Source organism: Bubalus kerabau, chromosome 17 (assembly GCF_029407905.1).
Source record: "Bubalus kerabau isolate K-KA32 ecotype Philippines breed swamp buffalo chromosome 17, PCC_UOA_SB_1v2, whole genome shotgun sequence".
Lineage (NCBI taxonomy): Eukaryota > Metazoa > Chordata > Mammalia > Artiodactyla > Bovidae > Bubalus > Bubalus kerabau.
This window is the reverse complement of record NC_073640.1, coordinates 18276838-18301820: the sequence shown is the minus strand read 5'-3', so window position 1 is coordinate 18301820 and position 24983 is coordinate 18276838. Positions and strand designations below refer to the sequence as shown.

Genomic DNA, 24983 nt, shown 5'->3' with positions numbered 1-24983 from the left:
ATACCTTCCCAGACCCTGGCAGAACATGAATACGGAAAGGAACCTAAGGTGCTGGAAAACTACAAGCTGCCCCTGAGTTTTGGGCTTCTTCACTGGAGGAATGTGGAGCCCAGAGTGTATGTGTATGTGAAAGATGCTTAGGAGTCAGTCATGCAAAGGTCCAAGTAAAGTGGGTTCCAGAGAGATGAGCTGCCTCATCAGAGGTTCTCAGAAAATATTTTTTCACTAAAGAAATGAAAGCATGTTTCTAATACTAAATGCCACGCACACACGGCTCGGTGATGCTTTGGGATGATAATACTCATTCTGTCACACAGAGCCAATCCTTTCATTCATATATTTTCCATTCTGATTTTATTATTTTTTTAAATGTAGGTGGCCTGTCAGAGGCCATAGCTAATGGCCTCTTTATGATTTTGTAACTAGATAGCAGTTATTTGTTGTGGCATCCAGGGATTAAGTTGTGATAAAGATACTGGGATGGTCCTCTTCCTTCCTCTTTCCCTGCTGACAACCTGCTATGTCTAATCCATGAAAGAGAGGAGAGTTAAGGAATCTTGAAAGGTAAGAGGTGAGAGGACATTCTGGAATGAATCTTAACCTGGACGGGGAGAGAGACACTGAAAGGGAGGGAAGGAGAGAAATGGAAGAAGAGAAGGAATGGAAATTCCCTAAAGTAAAACTGACTATGATCCCAAGGATTAAGGACAATGGGGTGTATTACTGCAGAAAGGGAAAAAAAAAAGTATTCTTTCACTGGGGTAGGTGCAATCCTGCACTATGACACAAGGCTTGGTGAGCAGAGCATAGCCTGCTTCCAGTTGTAATTTACTCTCTTTGCTGGATGCCCTGGTTGGGAGTCACATGCTCGTTGTACTACTACATCTATGGGTTTATCGAGGAATCTACAGTTTCTGTGGACTCTTGCTTACTCCCAGGACAGTGAAGCTTCTGATTTAGTTCAGACTGATGGGATAAGAGGACTAAGACCAGAAGTGTGGGAAGGACTTTATTTCAAAGGCAGCACAGTTCAGTTCAGTTGCTCAGTCATGTCCGACTCTTTGCAACCCCATGGATTGCAGCACGCCAGGCTTCCCTGTCAATCACTAGATCCCAGAGCTTGCTCAAACTCATGTCCATTGAGTCATGAGTGACGTCCAACCATCTCATCCTCTGCCATCCCCTTCTCCTTCAGTCTTTCCCAGGATCAAGGTCAGGGTGAGGCTAAATGGTAACAGGGCAAGAGGCAGTGGCTTGGCCATTGTGAAAGAAAGTGCTGTTGTAAAGTTACTTATTCTGGATGGTAGTTGTTCTGTGACCCACCCATCCTTCCCTCAGTTCTCAGACCCTCTGTCAGATTTTCAGAGCTGGATGCTGAATTTTGGTCTAAAATAATCAGTGGATGTCCTTATCCAGCCCAGATGAGTGATTCTGGTATAGGTAGGAAAACCAAACAGAAGCAGTGAAGTGTAATGAAACAGGAAAAGGAGCAAATATAGGATGGTGAGCTACCTGAGCCATCTTTCCTATCACCTCCAAGAAGGGATATAGACCTGAGACAAAAATGGATCCTGTTGTTTGTGTGGGGACATGGATCCAGTTGTGCCTGAAACTGGTACTACTAGTCATGTTTTTTGGTTATGTGAGCCAGTAACCCTTTTTGTTTAAGCGATTTTAATTTGGGTTTTTTGTTTGGCAAAAAAAAAAAAACATTCCTGACTGATAATGCTCCCTGAGCCTTACTTTATTTAACTGTATACTCTGCAGGATTTGGGGAGGAAGAGGAACATAATGTAAGGATAGGCACAGAGTAGATGCCCAATAAGGAGTATTTAATACTATGAGAGAAAAAGAAAAAGGAGGCAAAGCAAGGCATGGGACACCTCTGGAGGCCCCTCTGTGTCCAGGGCAGGCCAGTGGGCTGAGTTCGGTGCTCAGTGGAGCCTGGTACATGTCTTGCACTGTCCAGAGGTACCCAGCTGTAAAAGAGGGCTGGCCTCTTGAGTTGCTTTGAGCCTGTGGCTTTCCTGCAGTGAGTGCTCCTTGATGCAGTGTGTTATTGGCTTTGTGGGGAGAAAAGAAAAACTCTCTTTCAGGAGAAAGATAGCATCTTCTTTGTCTATTATTTGATATTTCTTTTTTTTAAATTACGGACTGTTCCTTTTTGGAAATCCAGAGTATAGTGTTGTGAACAGAATCAACACAAAATGACTACATTTTCATCACTGTGATGATCATCTCTCCATTGCTTTGGAAAAGTAGGAACTACAGCTTTAAACTTTTAACTCTTTAATTTAGGAGCTATATTAGATTTTCAAGAAAAATGAGAAATTTTAAGGAAATCAAGACCTCCCAAGCAGCCAAGTGCTCTCATTCTACTTTCCCAGAAAAGAAAGAGAAGCTTTAAAGGGTTCCTTGGTAGAAACTTTGAGTATCAAAATAAAGGAATAGAAATAGAGGCTATTACACCTCACTTCTTCTTACCACCACCCCTCCCCCCACAGACCCCCCGCAGCTTGGGTATACAAAAGGGTATAGAGAACAGCTTTGAGGGAATTCCCTGGTGGTCCAGTGGCTAAGACTGCATTTTCACTGCCGAGACCCTGGGTTTGATCCCTAGTCAGGAAACTAAGATCCCACAAGCTGAGTAAGCTCAGCCAAAAAAAAAAACCAACCACATTTAAATGGCCATTTTGGTTTCTCAAGTACATAATCCCTGTATTAAAATATTATAGTTCCTGCCTGGTCTAATTGCTTACTATGAGACTAGAGCACCTACAGCCACTTTAACAGCACACATAAAAGATCTTGAACAAAGTTAAAAGTAGCATTGAAAGCCAGTGGAAAGTGGACTCTCCAGCACCCATCCTCAGTATGTCAGATTCTCTCTTCCTCTTTCTCTTGGTGCTTCAGCAACAATAGCTTCCTTTCACTTCCTTTTACCTCAGTTAATTTGCCCAAGCTGCTCTTTCTGGCTGAATATTTGCTATTCCCCTTTACCTCGTTAACTCTACCTATCATGCACATTTCTTCCTTGATTACTCCAGGAAGTCCTCCTTGATTACTCCACTTAACCATAGGTCAGATCTCCATGTGATGAGGGACTGGGGCTTGCCAACAATCAAATGAGTGAGCTTAGAAGTGGATCATGTATGGATGTGAGAGTTGGACTATGAAGAAAGCTGAGTGCTGAAGAATTGATGCTTTTGAAATGTGGTATTGGAGAAGACTCTTGAGAATCTCTTGGACTGCAAGGAGATCCAACCAGTCCATCCTAAAGGAGATTAGTCCTGGGTGTTCATTGGAAGGACTGATGCTGAAGCTGAAATTCGATTACTTTTGTCACCTGATGTGAAGAGCTGACTCATTGGAAAAGACCCTGATGCTGGGAAAGATTAAGAGCAGGAGGAGAAGGGGACGACAGATGATGAGATGGTTGGATGGCATCACTGTCTCAATGGACATGAGTTTGGGTAAACGCCAGGAGTTGGTGATGGACAGGGAGGCCTGGCATGCTGCGGTTCGTGGGGTCGTAGAGTTGGACATGACTGAGTGACTGAACTGACTGAGAACTGGATCTCCCCATCGTTGAGCACTCATAGATGAGATTGCATAACCACATCTGCATTCCTGACTCACAGAAACAGGTATGTTTTAAGCCACTAATTTTAGGGGTAATTTGTTATGTAACAATATATAACCAATACCTCATTGTCTCATTGTCATAAGATGGCTGCTTTACCTATAGGGCCTCAAGTTCATGCTCCAGAGAGTAAGAAAAGTGTGAAAGGCAAAGGACAAAGAGGTTTTTCTGGACAAGAATTGCTTCATTTTTATCAGGAACTCAGAGCCTTTCCAAAAATCCCACTCAGTGGACTTTGGTTTATATCTTATTGGCCAGCGATAACACATGACCCATTCCTACTTAGAAGATGGCTAGAGAGAAGGGCGGGGGGGCCTGGATAGAGTTTGCGTCAGTCAACTGTCAGTGTCTGCCAAAAACGCCACAGAGATAAAGACCTCTTCCTTACCCACACCAACCAAGTGCCCTTTTGGGGCGAGTTTCCTAAAAAGGACCTAGTCAAATGAAATTTTCAGAAAACTCCTCAAGGCCAGGATTACAGGACCTGGGTTCCCAATTCATGGCCTACACTATTCTCCAAGGAAAACTGAGGTACTATCTTACTCTGTTACTTCTATTCCTCCATTTCTTTGTCTTAGAAGTTTGAGAGTCATCCTGGAAATGTCCATAGCCACTGCTCTCCACCAACAAAATAAAATAGCTCCTTAAATTTTACTAACACTATGGCCTTCATATTTTTAAAATTCCTCTCCTCTATTGTCCATCCTCTCCCCATGCCTCAGGTCTTAATACCTGAGGTGTTTTACTGGTCCAATCATTATCAACTTCAAATATAACCCTGTTAACTCCCCAAACTAAAACCTCTACTGCCCCACTGCACTCAGGAAGAAGCCCAAACTCCCTCCCATGGTAGCAAAGACCCTGTCTGCCCAGCTGGATATGATCCACATGGCCAGTCTTAACTCTGTCTTGCACTTGGTGCACTCACAACACCAAGCTACTGACTTCTCTGCCTTTGCTTACGCTGTCTCATCCGCCTGGTGGTTTCTTACCTCTGATTGGGCAACTCCACCTGACTTCCTTCAGTTCAGTTCAGTTCAGTAGCTCAGTCATGTCCAATTCTGTGACCCCATGAACCGCAGCATGCCAGGCCTCCCTGTCCATCACCAACTCCCAGAGTTTACCCAAACTCATGTCCATCGAGTTGGTGATGCCATCCAACCATCTCATCCTCTGTCATCCCCTTCTCCTCCTGCCCCTAATCCCTCCCAGCATTAGGGACTTTTCCAAGGAGTCAACTCTTCTCATGAGGTGGCCAAACTACTGGAGTTTCAGCTTCATCATCAGTCCTTCCAATGAACACCCAGGACTGATCTCCTTTAGGATGGACTGGTTGGATCTCCTTGCTGTCCAAGGGACTCTCAAGAGTCTTCTCCAACACTACAGTTCAAAAGCATCAATTCTTCGGTGCTCAGCTTTCTTCACAGTCCAACTCTCATATCCATGACTACTGGAAAAACAATAGCCTTGACTAGACGGACCTTTGTTGGCAAAGTAATATCTCTGCTTTTGAATATGCTATCTAGGTTGGTCATAACTTTCCTCCCAAGGAGTAAGCGTCTTAATTTCATGGCTGCAATCACCATCTGCAGTGATTTTGGAGCCCCCAAAAGTAAAGTCTGACACTGTTTCCACTGTTTCCCCATCTATTTCCCATGAAGTGATGGGACCAGACGCCATGATCTTAGTTTTCTGAATGTTGAGCTTTAAGCCAACTTTTTCACTCTCCTCTTTCACTTTCATCAAGAAGCTTTTTAGTTCCTCTTCACTTTCTGCCATAAGGGTGGTGTCATCTGCATATCTGAGGTTATTGATATTTCTCCCGGCAATCTTGATTCCAGCTTGTGTGTCCTCCAGCCCAGCATTTCTCATGATGTACTCTACATATAAGTTTAATAAGCAGGGTGACAATATACAGCCTTTTCCTATTCCATGTCCAGTTCTAACTGTTGCTTCCGGACCTGCATACAGGTTTCTCAAGAGGCAGGTCAGGTGGTCTGGAATTCCCATCTCTTTCAGAATTTTCTAGTTTGTTGTGATCCACACAGTCAAAGGCTTTGGCATAGTCAATAAAGCAGAAATAGATGTTCTTCTGGAACTCTCTTGCTTTTTTGATGATCCATTGGATGTTGGCAATTTGATCTTCTTCGGGATTCAGCATTGGAGATAACTCTACTAGAAAGCCTAGGAACACCAACTCCCTTGACAGTGTGTCAGCTGACCTCCTCAGTAACTGTGTACAAATCCTTTTCTCTTTTGCGGGAGTGGAGGAGTGGGTGGGGGGTGAGGGGTTGGCCTATGTTATATTAGGTTAACCTAGTAGACAATTCACATTAATACAATACTGTATGGAATATGTCTCCCTCCTCTTCCTGCCCTCCACTTCCTTTTCTAGTCTCTTAATGTATGCTGCTGCTGCTGCTGCTAAGTCACTTCAGTCGTGTCCGACTCTGTGCGACCCCATAGACGGCAGCCCACCAGGCTCTCCCTTCCCTGGGATTCTCCAGGCAAGAACGCTGGAGTGGGTTGCCATTTCCTTCTCCAATGCATGAAAGTGAAAAGTGAAAGTGAAGTTGCTCAGTCGTGTCCGACTCTTAGCGACCTCATGGACTGCAGCCTACCAGGCTCCTCCTTCCATGGGATTTTCCAGGCAAGAGTACTGGAGTGGGGTGTCATTGCCTTCTCCGCTCTTAATATATGCTGCTGCTGCTAAGTCACTTCAGTCGTGTCCGACTCTGTGTGACCCCATAGACGTCAGCCCACCAGGCTCTCCCGTCCCTGGGATTCTCCAGGCAAGAACACTGGAGTGGGTTGCCATTTCCTTCTCCAATGCATGAAAGTGAAAAGTGAAAGTGAAGTCGCTCAGTCGTGTCTGACTCTTAGCGACCCCATGGACTGCAGCCTACCAGGCCCCTCCAACCATGGGATTTTCCAGGCAAGAGTACTAGAGTGGGGTGCCATTGCCTTCTCCAGCTCTTAATGTATATGTAACCATAAATATATTTTCATGTTATTTTACACAGTCTTAAACAGGTGTAGAGTACTTTGCTCTTCCAATTAATACTATTTTGGAGATCATTATATCACTTCATGTAGAACTATCATTCTTTTGAAAAACTGCAATGATAATTCTGATGTATGCATACCGAAATTTGCTCAGGCAATTTGTTGGTGGACACCCGGGCTGTTTCTGATCAAGCTGTGCTGCGAAATGCAACATCTTTTCACAAATGCATTTAAGCACAGCTGGAGAATATATTTCAAATTCTTAGGGAGAATATGTTTTCAAATTCTTAGGGATGGGATTGCAAGATCAAAGGCGAGGTGAATTTTAAATTTTGATATTGTAGTCAACCGAATTACTCCTCCCAACAACTCATTTCCCCTGTATTCGAATGTTAGGCCCTCTACACCTCTAGACTACGTGTTTGAGGACAGGCACCTCCCAGTATTCAAATTTGTCTGGCAGATTTGGCCGTCAATACGTATTTGACTCAACGAATTTCACACCTCCCGGTGAAGAGCTCAAGGCTGGCATCTAGCAGACTCATCAGCTGTATATTATAATCTATCAATGATTAGACTTGCTAACATTTACTGAAATCTATCAAATGTCGGTATCTGTACAAAAAGTCTTACCTCCCACCTGCTTTTTCACTCTCACCTTCTTCCTCCGGGGAAGGGGGCGTGCTCAGCACCACTACCCGCCCTTTCTGTGCTTTCGTTGGTGGAGCCCGACGCCCGTTACTGCCTAATCCGGCTAAGCCACGCCCCCACGCCGTTCATCCGGCCGAGAGAGGGCGTGTCCATTGTCCCGTCGGAAAAATCCATGTGTGTCTTCTCGTGAGAATCGAGACCCGCTGGAGAACCGGAGCCGTGTGGGTGGAAGCGTGTTCCGCAGTTCCTTGGAGCCGGCGCACGCCGCACCCCGCCTCCTCGGCCCGCAGGCTCTCCTCGAGTTCGCGGACGCGCGCGCGCGCACCCGTCAGAGCCTCGGTCTGGCCAGCGGGGATCGCGCGGGCAGAGGCTGGGCTGCTGAGGTACGAGGGGCGGAGTCCGAACCGCCGCCACCGCCGCCGCCGCCACTGCTGCTGCCGCCGCCGCCGCCTGAGAGAAGCATGTCTGCAACTCGAGCTAAGAAAGTGAAGATGGCTACCAAATCATGCCCCGAGTGCGACCAACAGGTGGGCGTCGGGGGCCGGGCACAGAACACGCGGGCCAGCGGAGCGGGTGCGCGCGGGCAGGCGGCCGTTGCCTGTGGCCGTTGGCTGTGAAGAGGCCGCCTCGCCGGGGTCCCGGCGGCCGAGCGAGTGGGCCGGCCCTCGGGCTCTGTGGCCACCGCGGGAGCCCCGAACCGGCCCGGCCTAGCCGAGGGGTTGCCGGGGAAGCGCCCGGAGCCGCGGCCCGGCCGGTGTCCACCTGGCGGCGATCAGACGGGCGAGTGTCGTGCCCTGTGACTGGGCTGCGTGAGAGGGGGTGTGGGTTTATCCTGAGCAGACGGGGCGACCTGTCCGGAGCCTCCTCGAGTCGCCTGGCCGGCTCCGGTGACAGCGGCAGGAGTGTGGGGCAGCGGCCCAAGTGGACGAGAACGGTCCCTCAGCCCCCTCCTGCCCGGACGAGAGTGCCTGATGTGCAAACTCCCAAGTCAGGGCTCCTGGCTCCCAAATCCCCCTCCTGACTCAGGGTTGCTTTGTTCCCATTTCAGATGTGTACGGTGGACCCCCCAAACTGTCCCCCCGCCACCTGGGCGGATGCTTAAATGTGACAATAAGGCCCACAGTGTAATAGTTATAAGTTTTGGCGAAATATGGAGTTTTTTTCTCTTAAAACGTATTATTTTTGCCGTAAATAATCGCGAATCTTTTCTGTACATTGTTTTAAATGGAATATAATTGAATTACGTCCCCATTGAAGCCCTTCTTTTCTGGGCGCTCCTCACGTTCCCCTACCCGCCGCGGTAACCACTGTTAAAAATTTAGGATTTCTGCTTCCAGATCTTCTAAAAAATATGTATGTGGTTTTATGAATTTTAAATGACTGCTTTCCACACAGAATTAATGGTGTCATAGCTGTAATGTTTTAAATCTCATTTACTCTTTTAGTTTAAGAATGCCTCATTTTTCACCCGTTCCTCTAAAACCTTATAATATAATGAGTTAAAACTCTCAGTTAAAAGCATTAGTAAGGGCCCTTGTTTCTCGCCAGCATGCTGATCTGGGTGTGTTTTTTCCTTTTCCACTGGGAGAATTTTTTCAAAATGACTACCTCTCTCCTCCCCCTTTCTTTTTCTTTCTTTTTAAAATGAGGAATAATTTGAAATGGCTGAAGATTCTTTTAATGAGCTGATTTTAGAGCATTCTTTAAGGAGCAAGCTTAAAGATTGAGCAAATCTTTTAACAGAAAATGTTACATGTTTTATTCAGTATTTTTTATGGGCAATGGTAGATATACTGATTAGAGGAAGGCTGTGCAAGGAGAATTATGGTTTATTGATTTTATGAATTTATTGAGTATGCATTTTAAAAACAATTTAGCCATGTTTTCCAAACCAAAGTTAAATTTCCATTCTTACCATTGAACTAAATTTGTTAAATTCTGAAAAAATTGGACTTCTTTATTTAAGTCTCCTTGTCGAAGATTATTTCAATATTTAAATCATTTCCATTTGTTTTAATTGTGCAGAAATATAAGGTTTACATGGTATGCATTATGCATTCCAGTGTCTGTAGGGCATCAATTAGTGTGAATCATGACCTTGCAGTACTTGGCATGAAGTAACCTTAACCTGTTTTGAATATCCTGGTTGAAGAAAGAGGAAAGGATTGTAAACTTGTAGGAGTCTTTGTATCTGTTCATCAAAATGTGATCAGCATTTTATTTGGAAATACCGTATTTCATTTTGTTGTTAACACACACAACCCCTCTTCCAGCTTTCCCATAAGAAAATATGGGAAAGAAAGAAACCCCTTTCCCATAAGAAAATACTGTAGATTGGGTGGCTCAAACAGCAGTAATTTATTTTGTCACAGTTCTGGAGGCTGGAAGCCCCAAGATCCTGGCAGAAAAGGGAGCTTTCTGATAGCTCTACTAAGGACACTAATGCCATCATGAGGGCCCCACCCTCATGAACTCATCTAAACCTAATTATCTCATCTCTAAAAACCATTACATTGAGGAGTTGGGGCTTTAACAGATGAATTTATTGCTGGGATGTTTTTGGCAGGGTGGGGACACAATTCATTGCATAGCAAGCTACAACATAATTTAAAATGTTAGTTTGTGTTGTCCTTTATTCTGAATACTTAAGATAACGTAAATGATGACTAATTCAAACTTTTGGTAATTCTTAAAAGCAATTTGTCTTTTACTAAAAGTAACTCAATCGAAGAAAATAATAGGTTAATTTTAGCTTTCTAATTATTTGAAAGTATAGATTTCTTATAAATGAGGAAAATCATAATCCCGAAAGCCATTTTTAAAAAACTAAAAAAAAAATACTGCTGTTATTCTAAGTTGCCTGGTGAACATTAAATTACAATTTAAATACAGTTTATAAGCATAAATGTAAAATCTTTAAAGTTTGAGGAAGTTGCCTCAGCTGAGTAGATTTACATGTGTTCTGTATGTGTAAGTTTAAAAACGGGTACAGAGATCAGTAAACAAGAAAGACCTAGATTTTCAGTTGCTTTATAACATCCCCTTTTACATGCCTCTATTGAAAATATAGTTCTGAAACATCTAAACCACAATACTTTTCATTTTCAATGGGTTTCACATCCACTAATTCAAATTACTGAGCCATTTTGAGTATAGTAGTAGTCAAGATCCTTATTATTTTTCTGGTGTCTTTGGTGTATGTTTCTGTTTTTGCATTTTTGTTTTCTTCTTTATTAGATCAGCTTTTCCCCTTTTTGGAAAAAAATTTTAGAAAATTTTATGTGACCTTTAGCAAATATGTCTGCTATAGATAACTTTCCCCTTAGCAACAAAGAATATAAATGTATTCTCCATAAAATGGTTATTTTTTTAGCTTTTTTAAATCAGTGAAACAATATAGGGCCAGGATTTTGTTTTTTGCAGTTTTTTTTAAAGCTGTCTTACTTGTAAAGCATGTGCAAACAATCCAAATACCTGTTTTTCAAGGAATAAATTGATTCACAAGCCATCAGTAGACAAAACTTTAACTTTTTTTCTTCCATTTTAAAATCCTGAAAGTATAGCATTAGAACTTTCATTACTGTTGTTTTTGGCATTACAACTGAAATTTAAAGGAAGTTTTAGATTTTTTTTTAAAAATCTAAATTATACAATAATTTAAAGACACTAATATTGCTGAAGTTGGCCACCCTGCTTAATAAATCTTTTTACAGGATCTGTATTGTGGTGGTGGTTAGTTGGCTTTTTTCCAGGGTTGGTGTGAGGGAAAGGAACTTTCCATTTTCAAAAGGCCCTTAGGGTGATTTAGCTCAGGCACCTAAATGTTCATTGCACGTAAGATGCTTTCATTAAGGGATGTAAATCAGCCTATCGATTGCGTTAGTCATCTGAAAGCCAAATATTACATTTCTCATCTAACTGTAGCACCCTGTTAATTCTGGATTGGATTGATGTATTTTTTGTGTATGAGACACAGAATCAAATTTCAATTTGTTGAGTTTCAGTAGCTGAAAGAAAATGGCTGTTGAGTAGCAAAGGATCTGTTGAATAAGAACATCGTGTTCTGTTGTTTTTTGGGTAGCATTAACTTAAAACAATTTATATTACTGCTATGCCCTTAATGATGTGTTTAGGTGTAAAGGAAATGAGTCAGTACCTTTGAGCTTGGTTTCTGTGAAGATGTGAAATTTTAAAATGACAAAACTTACCTATTTTAGGCATATTTTTCACTATTAAGAAATGTAACATTTTCTGCCATTTTTTTAAAGAATCTCATTATATTTTTGATAAAGGAACCTGTTAGACATACTGGAGTTTGATTATTTTTATAGGATTCATTGTTATTTTCATGAATACACAAGTTCTTTCTTTAGTTTTTTTACTGAAAAGAAAAGGAATTCTCCCAAAATTATGATTTAGCTTATTTAGATCAAATATTTATATCCTGTAATATGAGGCATTCTGTACATAAATGGATGAAAGCTTTATAATCATAATTAAACTTTTACGACAAATGGAATGTATCTTACAAACCAGAATTGTGAGTACTATTTTGTGAGTACTTTTTGTTGAGATTAATTTCTGGTTCTTAGTGAATGTGTCGCCAGTCCAAGGAACATTAAGGTTAATATTATGAAACAGTTGTAGAGGAAAATCTAAAATTTTTTCAGTAATTTTCAGTAACATTTGACTTAAAAAAAAATATTTGTATGAAATGGAGAAAGGACCCTCTTGTAAAAATATTTTATAGATTTTGAAACAGAATCCTGGAGAATTGAAGTGTTTTATCAAACTTCCTTCCTGGACCTGAGATTATAAAATCCTAGATCTCAACTCCTGCTTTGTCCTACATTCTCTGTTGTTTATACTGTACTTTGGCCTCTCAAACTGGTTGTTGTAAACTATTTTGTTTTCCTGTCAGTAGTAATTGGCATCTTACCCTCTCATGTTGGAATCTGGGTTGTTTTCCGTTCTTTACCCTCTGAAATGTCTTACAGATCTACCTTTTCTCTATTTCCAATCTCATTATTCCAGTGAGGCCCTCAAAATGTTATGCTGGGATTACTTTAATGACTTCCCAACCATGCCCCCCCAACTTATTCTATTATCAACTGCTATCAAACTAATATTTTAGGAAATGCTACCTTTTTTCCAATATATTTTCCTTAGCTCTGATCCTATTGTGGTTTTCTGTTATTCACTTACATCAGCACACTTTTATCGTGTATTTGCTATAGTCTTAGTGTTGTAATGCGTTAGTAGAATGTGAAGATGTAGAGGACCCAATACCCATCTCATCATTTATTGTAAGGAGTTGGAGTTTAAATAAACCCATGATTCCTACTTCAAGTAATTTATCATTCAGCTCAGGAAACTAAATAAACACTGAGAAGTTTAACAACAGAAAAGTAGTAATAATAAATTGTGTTGTTGTTGTTTTTTTTTGTCTGTAGGTTCCTGTTGCATGTAAATCATGTCCCTGTGGTTACATATTTATTAGCAGAAAACTTTTAAATGCAAAACACCCAGAAAAAGCACCATCTTCTACAGGTAATTGTGAGAGTTTACCATATTTTTAGCTTTTCGATGTAGAAATGTAAAATTAGTTTTTGTGAATTTACTATTTAATTTTTGTTGAATTTAAATAAAATCTATTGAAATAGGTGTTTGGTTTTTATTAGCTATTGGAAATCAGCTTTATGACATTAATATGCCATTCATTTTATTTAAATGTTAATTCACCAATCTGGTAAAGCTTGTGATAGATTTTCTATTTTTTGTTTTTGGAGGATGAAAAGCCATTGAAGGGCTTAGGGAGTGACCTAATCTGATTTAAGAAAAAAATTTTTTTAATGTTTAATAAAGGTATAATTGATATCCAATAAATTGCACATATTTGAAGTGCATCTTTGATAAGTTTTGTTTACACTAATCAAACAATGACCACAATCAAGATAATGAACATGTCCATCATTCCCATGTTTTCTAGTTCCTCTCTGTGATCTGTCCATCTTAATTTCCCCTTGCCTCAGATAACCACTGATCTGCTGTTACTGTTTTAGAACTTTGTATTTATATAAATGAAATCATATAGTATGTACTCATTTGCCTGGCTTCTTTCACTAAGCATAATTTAAGATTCAGCCATGTTGTTATATATATCAATAAGAATTCATTCCTTTTTATTGCTTAGTTTTAATAGTATTCTTTGTGTGGATATGCCACAATTTGTTTACCTGTTTACTGCTTGATAGACATTTGGTTTTTCCCCTCATAATGCTGGTAAAATTTGTAACAACATTAAAGTAATATTTTTTAAACTGGTGGCTGAAAAATATACAACCTGATTTTGATGTGAATATAATTTTTAGATACATTGATTATTCTTTGTTATTCCCTGATATAGAATATCTAAAAAATTTTTTTTGTTTGAATTTTATCTTCCCATTAATATAGACAGATTGGGTGTATTCAGTGGATGTATTTATTAAAAATTAAATTTTGTCATCTTTGATAAAATAAAAGAACTTTGTATGTTTTTGAACCCCAAACAAGAGTAGACTGATTACAGATGTATACATGAGCACCTGCTGTATGCTAGGCACTGTTCTAAGCCTTGGGTCTCAAGTAATGACTCAGTCTACTCTCAAGGCAGGTTCACTGCTGTCATAGATCTTACTACATTCCTGTGGGCAGGAAATAGAGAACAAATAGGGAGAATATCAACTTGTAATAAATGCCTTGTAAGGAATTAAAATAGAGTGCTGTGGTATGTGACTGTAAGACTGCTTTTGACTTAGTGACTGGGGGCTTTTCTGTTCAGTTCAGTTGCTCAGTCGTGTCTGACTCTTTATGATCCCATGGACTGTAGCACACCAGACTTCCCTGTCCATCACAAGCTCCTGGAGCCCACTCAAACTCATGTTCATTGCGTCGGTGATGCCATCCAACCATCTCATCCTCTGTCGTCCCCTTCTCCTCCTGCCCTCAATCTTTCCCAGCATCGGGGTTTTTTCCAGTGATTCAGTTCTTCGCATCAGGTAGCCAAGTATTGGAGTTTCAGCTTCAGCATCAGTCCTTCCAATGAATATTCAGGGTTGATTTCCTGTAGGATTGACTGGTTGGATCTCCTTGCTGTCCAAGGGACTCTCAAGAGTCTTTTTCAACACCACAGTTCAAAAGCATCAATTGTTCTGTTCTCAGCTTTCCTTATAGTCCAACTCTCATATCCATACATGACTACTGGAAAACCCATAGCTTTGACTAGATGAACCTTTGTTGGTAAAGTAATGTCTCTGCTTTTTCATATGCTCTCTAGGTTGGTCATAGCTTTTCTTCCAAGGAGCAAGCATCTTTTAATTTCATGGTTGCAGTCACCATCTACAGTGATTTTGGAGCCCAAAAAATAAAGTTTCTCACTGTTCCCATTGTTTCCCCATCTGTTTGCCAGGAAGTGATGGGACCAGATGCCATGATCTTAATTTTCTGCATGTTGAGTTTTAAGCCAACTTTTTCACTCTCCATTTTCATTTTCATCAAGAGGCTCTTTAGTTCTTCTTTGCTTTGTGCCTTAAGGGTGTTGTCATCTGCGTATCTGAGGTTATTGATATTTTTCCTGGCAATCTTGGTTCCAGCTTGTGCTTCATCCAGCCCAGCATTTCGCATGTTGTACTCTGCATATAAGTTAAATAAGCAGGGTGACAATAATAGGGCTTCTCTGAGAGGTAACATTTTAAGTTGAGACGGAATAGGAACATGGCAGGGGGGTAGTAGCCACGAAGAAGACCATTCTTGACAGAAATCGCAAATGCAAAAATTCTGAGGTTGTTAAAAGTTTGATATATTTTAGGAACAGAAGGGCCTGCATGGTTGCAATGTAGATAGTAAAACCAGAGAGTGTTTGAGATGAAGCCAGAGGGATAAGCAAGGGCCAGATTATTTAAGTCTTTTAAACTAGAGTAAGATTTTGATTTTTGTTCTTACCATGTGAGAAGAAATTATCCCTGGGTGGTGGGATGAGGTTAGGGGATGGTGGCATGCTTTGATTTGCTTTTTAGAAAGATCATTCTGACTACTATCTAGAGAATAGTTTGTGGGGTTACAAGATGGAAGTGAACTCTTGTAGTATGTTAACTGAGTAAGGGTGCCAGGTTAGACAAAGAATAGTTACAGTAGGAGGTGATTCAAGGATTATTTATATTTATGTCTGTGGGAGGCCTGTTTATCCGAGGTCTATGGAGAGATGGGCGGAAAGTTGTTTTTTTTTAAGATTATTTCCTTCCTTCATTTTTTTAATAATTATATTTATCTTTAATTGATTTAGTGATTGCTTTACAATATTGGTTTGATTTCTGTCATACAGCAAGATGAATTAACCATAGGTGTATATATGTTCCCTCCCTCTTGAACCTCCTTCCCACCCCCCAGTTTGAGTTCCCTGAGTCATACAGCAAATTTCCATTGGCTATTTATTTTACATATGTTAGTGTATATGCTTCCATGCTACTCTCTCTATTCATCTCATCCTGTCCTTCCTCTCCCCCGCCCTTGTCCATAAGTCTGTTCTCTATGTCTGTGTATCCATTATTGCCCTGCAAATAATTTCATCAGTACCATCTTTCTGGATTCCATATATATGCATTAATATACGATATTTGTTTTTCTGCTACTGACTGACTTCACTCTGTATAATAGGTTCATCCACCTCATTAGAACTGACTCAGATGCATTCCTTTTTATGGCTGAGAAGTATTCCATTGTATATATGTCCCACAGCTTTGTTCATTCATCTGTTGTTTGGACATCTGTTGTGTCCTAGCTGTTGTAAATAGTGCTACAATGAACACTGAAATACATGTGTGTTTTTTAGTGTTGGTTTCCTCAGGGTGTATGCCTAGAAGTGGTAATTGCTGGGTCGTATGGTAGTTTTATTTCTAGTTTTTTAAGGAATCAGCATACTGTTTTCAAAAAGTTGTTTTAATTCCATTTCTGCCTCTGAGTTTGCTCCTTTTCAACATGATAATTGATTTACTACTAATTCGTTAGTTCTTAAAAGACTATTGCTGGATTGGGTTATATAGGAGTCATCTAGAGAGCTTGTTAAGAATGGATTCCTGGTTCTTACTTCCTAAGAGTTTGATTCAAGGAATGGAAACTCTGGAATGATTCACTCTGTAGATTTTCTGGGGAGGCATGTCAACTCATTTCTGAGTCTCCAAAATGAGTAAGACGTGGTCCATGCTGTTAGTGGAACAAGTATGTTTATTTTATTTTTATTGGACAAATATCTTTGAGATCCTCTGTATACCAGTTATTCAGGTGAGAAGTGAGGTAAGGTGGAGACCTAATGAGGACAGTGGAAAGGGTCAGATACTCCAAGTGTTAGGAAGTTAGAATCAGTTGAAGGAGAGGGAAGGCTTTAGAATGACTCCCAGATTTCTTACTGGGATTAGTGGCTAGAAAGGGAAGATAAAAGGGAAGACAAGTTTTGAGGGAAAGATGAAGAAACTAGATTTGGGTATAGTTGTGAAATACCATTTATGTAGATTATTTTTCCCAGTTGGAGATATAATCTGGGAGTAGCTCAGGGAGTAGCCTTAGCTAGAGATAAAGGTTTCAAATAATCATGGTTGTTGACATCATGGGAATGGATGGGCTAGTTCTACAGTCTATAGGGAAGGAAGAGAACTCTGGCAGACTCCAGTATTTATGGATAGAAGTAGGTAGGGAGGTCCTGTCAACTGAGAAAAAATGTCAGCTGTAGGAGAACAGCCAACAGTGGTTTTTACATAAGTCAGGGTGATAAGTGAGAAGCAATTCATTATTATTTTACATTTGGCATTTCCTAAATGTTGTTTAATAAATTAGAGTAGCCTTGTGGCCTTGAAGTACAGATGAAACATTGAAGCCTAGGAATCCTAGAGAGGAGGAAGAAGAACCAGAAAAATAAATAAAGAATAGAAAGGACAGAGAAATATCAGAGATAGACTTTGCTATCTAACAGGCAAGTTGGGCCATGGAGCACAAGATGAAGCAGGGCAAAGGCTAACAGAGTTTTGCCAAGAGAACACACTGCTCATAGCAAACACCCTCTTCGAACAATAACAAGAGATGACTCTACACATGGATGTCACCAGATGGTCAATACTGAAATCACAATGATCATATTCTTTGAAGCTGCAGATGGAGAAGCTCTATAGTCAGCAAAAACAGGACTGGGAGCTGACTGTGGCTCGATTATGAACTCCGTATTGCCAAATTCAGACTTAAATTGAAGAAAAGTAGGGAAAACCACTAGACCATTCAGGTATGACTTAAATCCATTATGATTGTACAGTGGAAGTAACAAATAGATTCAAGGGATTAGATCTGATAGAGTGCCAGAAGAACTATGAACAGAGCTTTGTAACATTGTACAGGAGGTGGTGATCAAAACCATCCTCAAGAAAAAGAAATGGAAAAGGCAAAGTGGTCGTCTGAGGACACCTTACAAATAGCTGAGAAAAGAAGAGAAGTGAAAGGCAAAAGAGAAAAGGAAAGATATATGCATCTAAATGTAGAGTTGCAAAGAATAGCAAGCAGAGATAAGAACGCTTTCTTAAGTGAACAATGCAAAGAAATAGAGGAAAACAATAGAATGGGAATGACTAGAGATCTCTTCAAAAAAATTAGAGATACCAAGGGAACAGTTCATGCAAAGATAGGACACAATAAAGGACAGAAATGGTATGGACCTAACAGAAGCAGAAGATACTAAGAAGAGGTGGGAAGAGTACACAGAAGAACTATACAAAAAAGATCTTAATGACCCGGACAACCATGATGGTGTGATCACTCACTGAGAGCCAAACATCCTGAAGTGTGAGTGAAGTCAGGTGGGCCTTAGGAAGCATTACTATAAACAAAGCTAGTGGAAGTGATGGAATTCCAGCTGAGCTATTTCAGACCCTAAAAGATGATGCTGTGAAAGTGCTGCAGTCAATATGCCAGCAAATTTCGAAAACAGCAGTGGCTACAGGACTAGAAAAGGTCACTTTTCATTCCAGTTCCAAAGAAGGGCAATGCCAAAGAATATTCAAACTACCATACAGTTGCACTCATTTTGCAAGGTAATGCTCAAAATCTTTCAAGCTAGGCTTCAACAGTTCGTGAACTGAGACTTCCAGATATACAGGCTTTATTTAGAAAAGGCAGATGCTTTCCAATTTTGGTGCTGGAGAAGACTTGAGAATCCCTTGAACTGCAAGGAGATCAAATCAGTCAATCCTAAAGGAAATGAACTCTAAATATTCATTTGAAGGACCCATACAGAATCTCCAATACTTTGACCACCTGATGCAGAGAGCCAGCTCATTAGAAGAAACCCTGATGCTCGAAAAGATTGAAGGCAGGAGGAGAAGGGGGGACAGAGGATGAGATGGTTGGATGGCATCACTGACTCAGTGGAGATGAGTTTGAGCAAACTCTGGGAGATAGTGAAGGACAGGGAAACCTGATGTGCTGCAGTCCTTGGGGTTGCAAAGAATCGGACACAACTGAGCAACTGAACAACAAGCTGTGCTATAGAACCAGAGGAAGAAAGGGTTTTAAGAAGGGCTGTTGTTTAGTCTATAAGTCGTGTCCAACTCTTTGCGAACCCTTGGACTGTATAGCCCACCAGGCTCCTCTCTCTATGGGATTTCACAGGCAAGAATCTTGGAGTAGGTTGCCATTTCCTCCTCCAGGGATCAAACCCACCTTTTCCAACCCAGGGATCAAACCCACATCTCCTTCATTTAACAGGCAGATTGTTTATCACTGAGCCACCAGGGAAGCCCTTAAGGACTAACAATATTCAGTGCCTGGAAATCAGTTTGGTATAGTACAGACATGAGCTATATGTTGTTACATGGAAGATCTGGCTTCAGATTCAGATTCTAGTTTGGTAAGTGTAACAGATTAATTAACCTCCATGAGGAGCTGCTGTTTACTTGTATATACATAGATTTATAGTACCAACCTTCAAGAACTGAAGTGTAGATGAAGTGCATATGAAAATGTCTAATGTAAAGAACTACCACACAATTGCACTCATCTCACATGCTAGTAAAGTAATGCTCAAAATTCTCCAAGCCAGACTTGAACAATATGTGAACTATGAACTTCCAGATGTTCAAGCTGAATTTAGAAAAGGCAGAGGAACCAGAGATCAAATTGCCAATATCTGCTGTATCACCGAAAAAGCAAGAGAGTTCCAGAAAAACATCGATTTCTGCTTTATTGACTCTGCCAAAGCCTTTGATTGTGTGGATCACAATAAACTGTGGAAAATTCTGAAAGAGATGGAAATACCAGACTACCTGACCTGCCTCTTGAGAAATCTGTATGCAGGTCAGGAAGCAACAGTTAGCAACAGTTGTTCCATGTATGCAGGACATGGAACAACAGACTGGTTCCAAATAGGAAAAGGAGTGCGTCAAGGCTGTATATTGTCACCCTGCTTATTTAACTTATATGTAGAGTACATCATAAGAAACGCTGGGCTGGAGGACGCACAAGCTGGAATCAAGATTGCCGGGAGAAATATCAATAACCTCAGATATGCAGATGACACCACCCTTATGGCAGAAAGTGAAGAGGAACTCAAAAGCCTCTTGATGAAAGTGAAAGTGGAGAGTGAAAAAGTTGGCTTAAAGCTCAACATTCAGAAAACTAAGATCATGGCATCCAGTCCCATCACTTCATGGCAAATAGATGGGGAAACAGTGTTAGACTTTACTTTTTTGGGCTCCAAAATCACTGCAGATGGTGACTGCAGCCATGAAATTAAAAGACGCTTACTCCTTGGAAGGAAAGTTATGACCAACCTAGACAGCCTTAAAAAGCAGAGACATTACTTTGCCACCAAAGGTCTATCTAGTCAAAGCTATGGTTTTTCCAGTAGTCATGTATGGATGTGAGAGTTGGACTGTATAGAAAGCTGAGTATCAAAGAATTGATGCTTTTGAACTGTGGTGTTGGAGAAGACTCAGAGTCCCTTGGACTGCAAGGAGATCCATCCAGTGCATCCTAAAGGAAATCAGTCCTGAGTGTTCTTTGGAAGGACTGATATTGAAGCCGAAGCTCCAATACTTTGGCCACCTGATGCGAAGAACTGACTAATTTGAAAAGACCGTGATGCTGGGAAGGACTGAAGGCAGGAGGAGAAGGGGACAACAGAGGATGAGATGATTGAATGATATCACCAACTCAGTGGATATGAGTTTGGGTAAATTCCGGAAGTTGGTGATAGACAGGGAGGCCTGACGTGCTGCAGTCCATCGGGTCGCAAAGAGTAGGACACGACTGAGCAACTGAACTGAACTGAATATAAAGAAAGCTTGATATGTTATAGGTACATAAATACTAATTTTTACAACTAAATTTCTTAAAAGTAAGATTGCCTTGGCTAGTCCATTATGTATAGGGAATTGAGTATAATTTTTAAAAAAATCTCCCCAGTTTTATCAAGTTCTAATGAATGCTGTCAATAGGATCTAGAACATTTCCGTTTTAATTACCAGAGAATTTATAGGAGAAATGAAAATAGATAATATATACCTTTAAAGATAATACTGACAAGCAGTTTTTGGTGAGAATAAACTCAATTTGTTCCAAATCTTTAAATGTGGTTTTCCACATGGGTGTTCCTTATGGTTTAGTGCATCAAGAATGCTATTTTGCACTAAATAGCAATGGATATACCTTTTTCCTTTATACATTTTTTTGTTATAAAAACTGTAAAGAAAAAATAAACTCAAAAATCTAAATGAGATACTAGTTTATAGAAGACTTCCTCTAAAGGTAAGAAAAAGACTTAAAACAATAAGATATTGGGATAGCTCATTTATATTTAACTGTTAATTTCTCAGTGAGTACAAGCTTTAGGTTAAGCAACAACCTCCCCATTTTTTACTGGGGGAAGGAACAAAGGGATAGAAATATTAAACCCAATTTTTAAATTATTCTCTAAGTTCACAGGCAAAGGCTGGTAAGTAAGCAAAAATCTACAAATTGCGTACTCACTTTTGTTAAGGAGGAAAAATGAAGAAATTATTACCACCAGTACCTTTTAGAAATCCAAAGTCACTCAACATTAATTCAGTAGTAAGTTATCCTTAACTCTGAATTGCTTGACAGTGAAGATTTGGTATTGTTATTTCAGAAAAATCGTTCCTTACAATTTTATTCCTGATTTTAGGTCCACAGCAGAGCTGTCATACTAAAGTTTCTTTCCGTTGTACTACAAGGATAATCTCAATTTTTCTTACATACTTTTAAAAAACCCATGTGGTTTTATTTCTGGAATTAATTTTCTAAAAATTGTTTTAGACCTGAAAAAATTTTCATGAAAGATACGTGGTGGTACATTTCCTATCTTCCATTGGAGAGAGTACCTTTACTTTGTTGTTGTTGTTGTTGTTCAGTAGCCTGGTCATGTCCGACTCTTTGCCACACATGGACTGCAGCACACCAGGCCTCCCTGTCTCTCATGATCTCCTGGAGTTTGCCCAAGTTCATGTTCGTTGCATCAGTAATGCTGTCCAGCCAACTCATTCTCTGACGCAGTCTTCTCCTTCTGCCCTCAATCTTTCCCAATGAGGGAAAGATTTTTCCCTTGAGGGACTTTTCCAATGAGTTGTCTGTTCATGTCAGATGGCCAAAATACTGGAGCTTCAGCTTCAGCATCATTTCTTCCAGTGAATATTCAGGGTTAATCTTCCTTAAGATTGACTGGTTTGATCTCCTTGCTGTCCAAGGGATTTCCAGTAGTCTTCTCCAGCACCACAGTTTGAAGGCATCAGTTCTTTGGCATTCTGCCTTCTTTATGGTCCAGCTCTGAGAACTTACATAACCACTGGGAAGACCATAGCCTTGATTATATGGACCTTTGTCAGCTGAGTAATGTCTCTGCTTTTTAACACATTGTCTGGGTTTGTCATTGCTTTCCTGCCAAGAAGCAATCATCTTCTGATTTGTACTCACAAATCGCCTTTACTTTGTACTCACACTTAAATGTCATTGTCATTCTCCCTTGTTACTCAGTAAGTCCTTTTCATCCGAAGGCTCAAGTCTTCAGCTAGGGAAATTTTTACCTATTTCTTTCCCTGCATTCTCTTTTCTTTCTGGCATGCTTATTGGATAATTGTTGTCATGATCGCCATCCATGGAAAACCTGGCTGACACTGGATTGGACAAATAGTTTACTTTTCCTTTAGTGAAGAAAAATGAAGTTGGCATTACAGTTGGTCCTCTGCATCTGTGGGTCTCCATGTTTGCAGGTTCACTCAACCATGGGTTGAAAATATTCAGGGGAAAAAATTCTGAAAAGTTCCAAAAAGCAAAACTTGAATTTGCTGTGCCCTGGTATTTACGTAGCATTTATATTATATTAGTTATTATATCTAGAAATGACAGACTATACAGGTAGATGTGTGTAGGTTTTGTGCAAATAATATACCATTTATATAAGATACTTGAACATCTACAGATTTTGGTATCTGTCGGGAGTTTTTAAACCCTCATTGATACCAAGGGACCACTGTACAGGACTGTTCAGTGTTGTCCCCAAGGACCTAAGCTCTTCCCTTTCTTGAGAAGATGTGGCTTTCATGCTCATTGTTGTTCAGTCACTAAGTCGTGCCCAACTCTTTGTGATCCCATGGAATACAGCACACCAGACTCCTTGTGATCCCATGGAATACAGCACACCAGACTCCTCTGTCCTTCACTATCTCTCAGAGTTTGCTCAAATTCATGTCCATTAAGTTGATGATGCTATCTAACCATCTCATCCTCTACTGCCTCCTTCTCTTTTTTTCTTCAGTCTTTCCCAGCATCAGGTTCTTTTCCAGTGAGTCGGCTCTTTACATCAGGTGGCCTAAGTATTGGAACTTCAGCTTTAGCATCAGTCCTTCCAATGAATATTCAGGGTTAATTTCCTTTAGGATTAACTGGTTTGATCTGCTTGTAGTCCAGGGGACTCTTCAAGCACCACAGCTCAAAAGCATCAATTCTTTGACTCTCAACCTTCTTTATGGTCCATCTCTCACATCCATAACTACTGGAAAAACTTTGACTATATGGGCCTTTGTTGGCAAAGTGATGTCTCTGCTTTCAATACCCTCTCTAGAGAAGGCAGTGGCAACCCACTCCAGTACTCTTGCCTGGAAAATCCCATGGGTGGAGGAGCCTGGTAGGCTGCAGTCCATGGGGTTGCAAAGAGTCAGACACAACTGAATGACTTCACTTTCACTTTTCACTTTAATGCATTGAAGAAGGAAATGGCAACCCACTCCAGTGTTCTTGCCTGGAGAATCCCAGGGACGAGGGAGCCTGGTGGGCTGCCATCTATGGGGTCGCACAGAGTCGGACACAGCTGAAGCAATTTAGCAGCAGCAGCAGCAGCAGATTTGTCATAGCTTTCCTTTCAAGGAGCAAGCGTCTTTTAATTTCATGTCTGCAGTCACTATCCACAGTGATTTTGGAGCCCAAGATAATAAAATATCACTGCTTCCACTTTTCCCCCTTGTATTTGCCATGAAGTGATGGGACTAGATAACCATGATCTTAGTTTTGGGGATGTTGTGTTTCAAGCCAACTTCACTCTCCTCTTTCACCCTCATCAAGAAGTTCTTTACTTCCTCTTCATTTTCTGCCACTAGAGTGATATCATCTACATATCTGAGGTTGTTGATGTTTCTTCTGGCAATCTTGATTCCAATTTATGATTCATCCAGCCCAACATTTCACGTGATGTACTCCACATCTAAGTTAAAAAGCAGGATGACAGTATAGGTCTTTGAGTACTCCTTTGCCAATTTGGAACCAGTCAGTTCATGCTCATTGTTACAAAGTAATTGTTTTACATCCAGACATCTCTTAAGTATTCTAAGCAGAAAGAAGAGAGACAGACACAGACAGGACAAAGCAGCCATGTGCTGTGCTTAGTCGCTCAGTCATGTCCAGCTCTTTGCGATCTCATGGACTGTAGCCCACCAGGCTTCTCTGTTCATGGGGATTCTCCAGGCAAGAATACTGGAGCTGGTTGCCATGCCCTCCTCCAAGGGATCTTCCCAACCTAGGGATCATACTCCTTAAAAAAAAATTAAAACTTTCTGGAAACCTTAACCAATTCCACTATATATCATTGGTCAGAACTAAATTTCATGGCCTCTTCACCTGCAGGAGAATTTTTGTGTATATTTTAACTGGGCACATTTCTGTCTTGACCAGAGCAGGATTCTATTCTTAAGGAAGAGGGGGAGAATGAATATTGGGTAGATAATTACACATTATATTATAGATGAGTATTCGATTTCTTAGATCTTTCCTGTATTTCTCTTCCCTTATTGTCATATATTCTGTTTTCATTTTGTTCCAGGAAATTTCAGTGTTTTCCTTTTCTCATAATGGACATGCCTGAATTCTGTGTTCAGACATGTCCATTATTTTGTCTTTTTAAGAATTAAAAAAAAAAAATGTATCTTTTTGGCTGCATTGTGTCTTAGCTGTGGCACGTGAGCTGCTCTCTATTTGTGATGCGCAGGCTTAGTTGTCCTGTGGCATGTGGAATTATAGTTCCTTGACAAGGGACTGAACCTGCATCCCCTGCATTGGAAGGTGGATTCTTAACCCAGGGAAGTCCCTGTTTAACTTGTCTTTT

The 24983-nt window shown here is 40.5% G+C and overlaps 1 protein-coding gene across 2 annotated transcripts in view; it reads left to right on the top strand.

Annotated features, from left to right (window-relative positions):
* The first annotated feature begins 7483 nt into the window (after positions 1-7483).
* C17H16orf87 (chromosome 17 C16orf87 homolog) overlaps positions 7484-24983 on the top strand; it is a 33769-nt gene continuing 16269 nt past the window's right edge. The window contains exons 1-2 of one of the 2 annotated variants that reach the window (XM_055554346.1): positions 7484-7827; positions 12754-12850. In XM_055554346.1, the coding sequence (XP_055410321.1) occupies positions 7762-7827; positions 12754-12850 (163 nt within the window). In that variant the 5' untranslated portion in view covers positions 7484-7761. The remainder of the gene's footprint in view (positions 7828-12753; positions 12851-24983) is intronic. The other variant, XM_055554345.1, reaches the window with a different exon arrangement.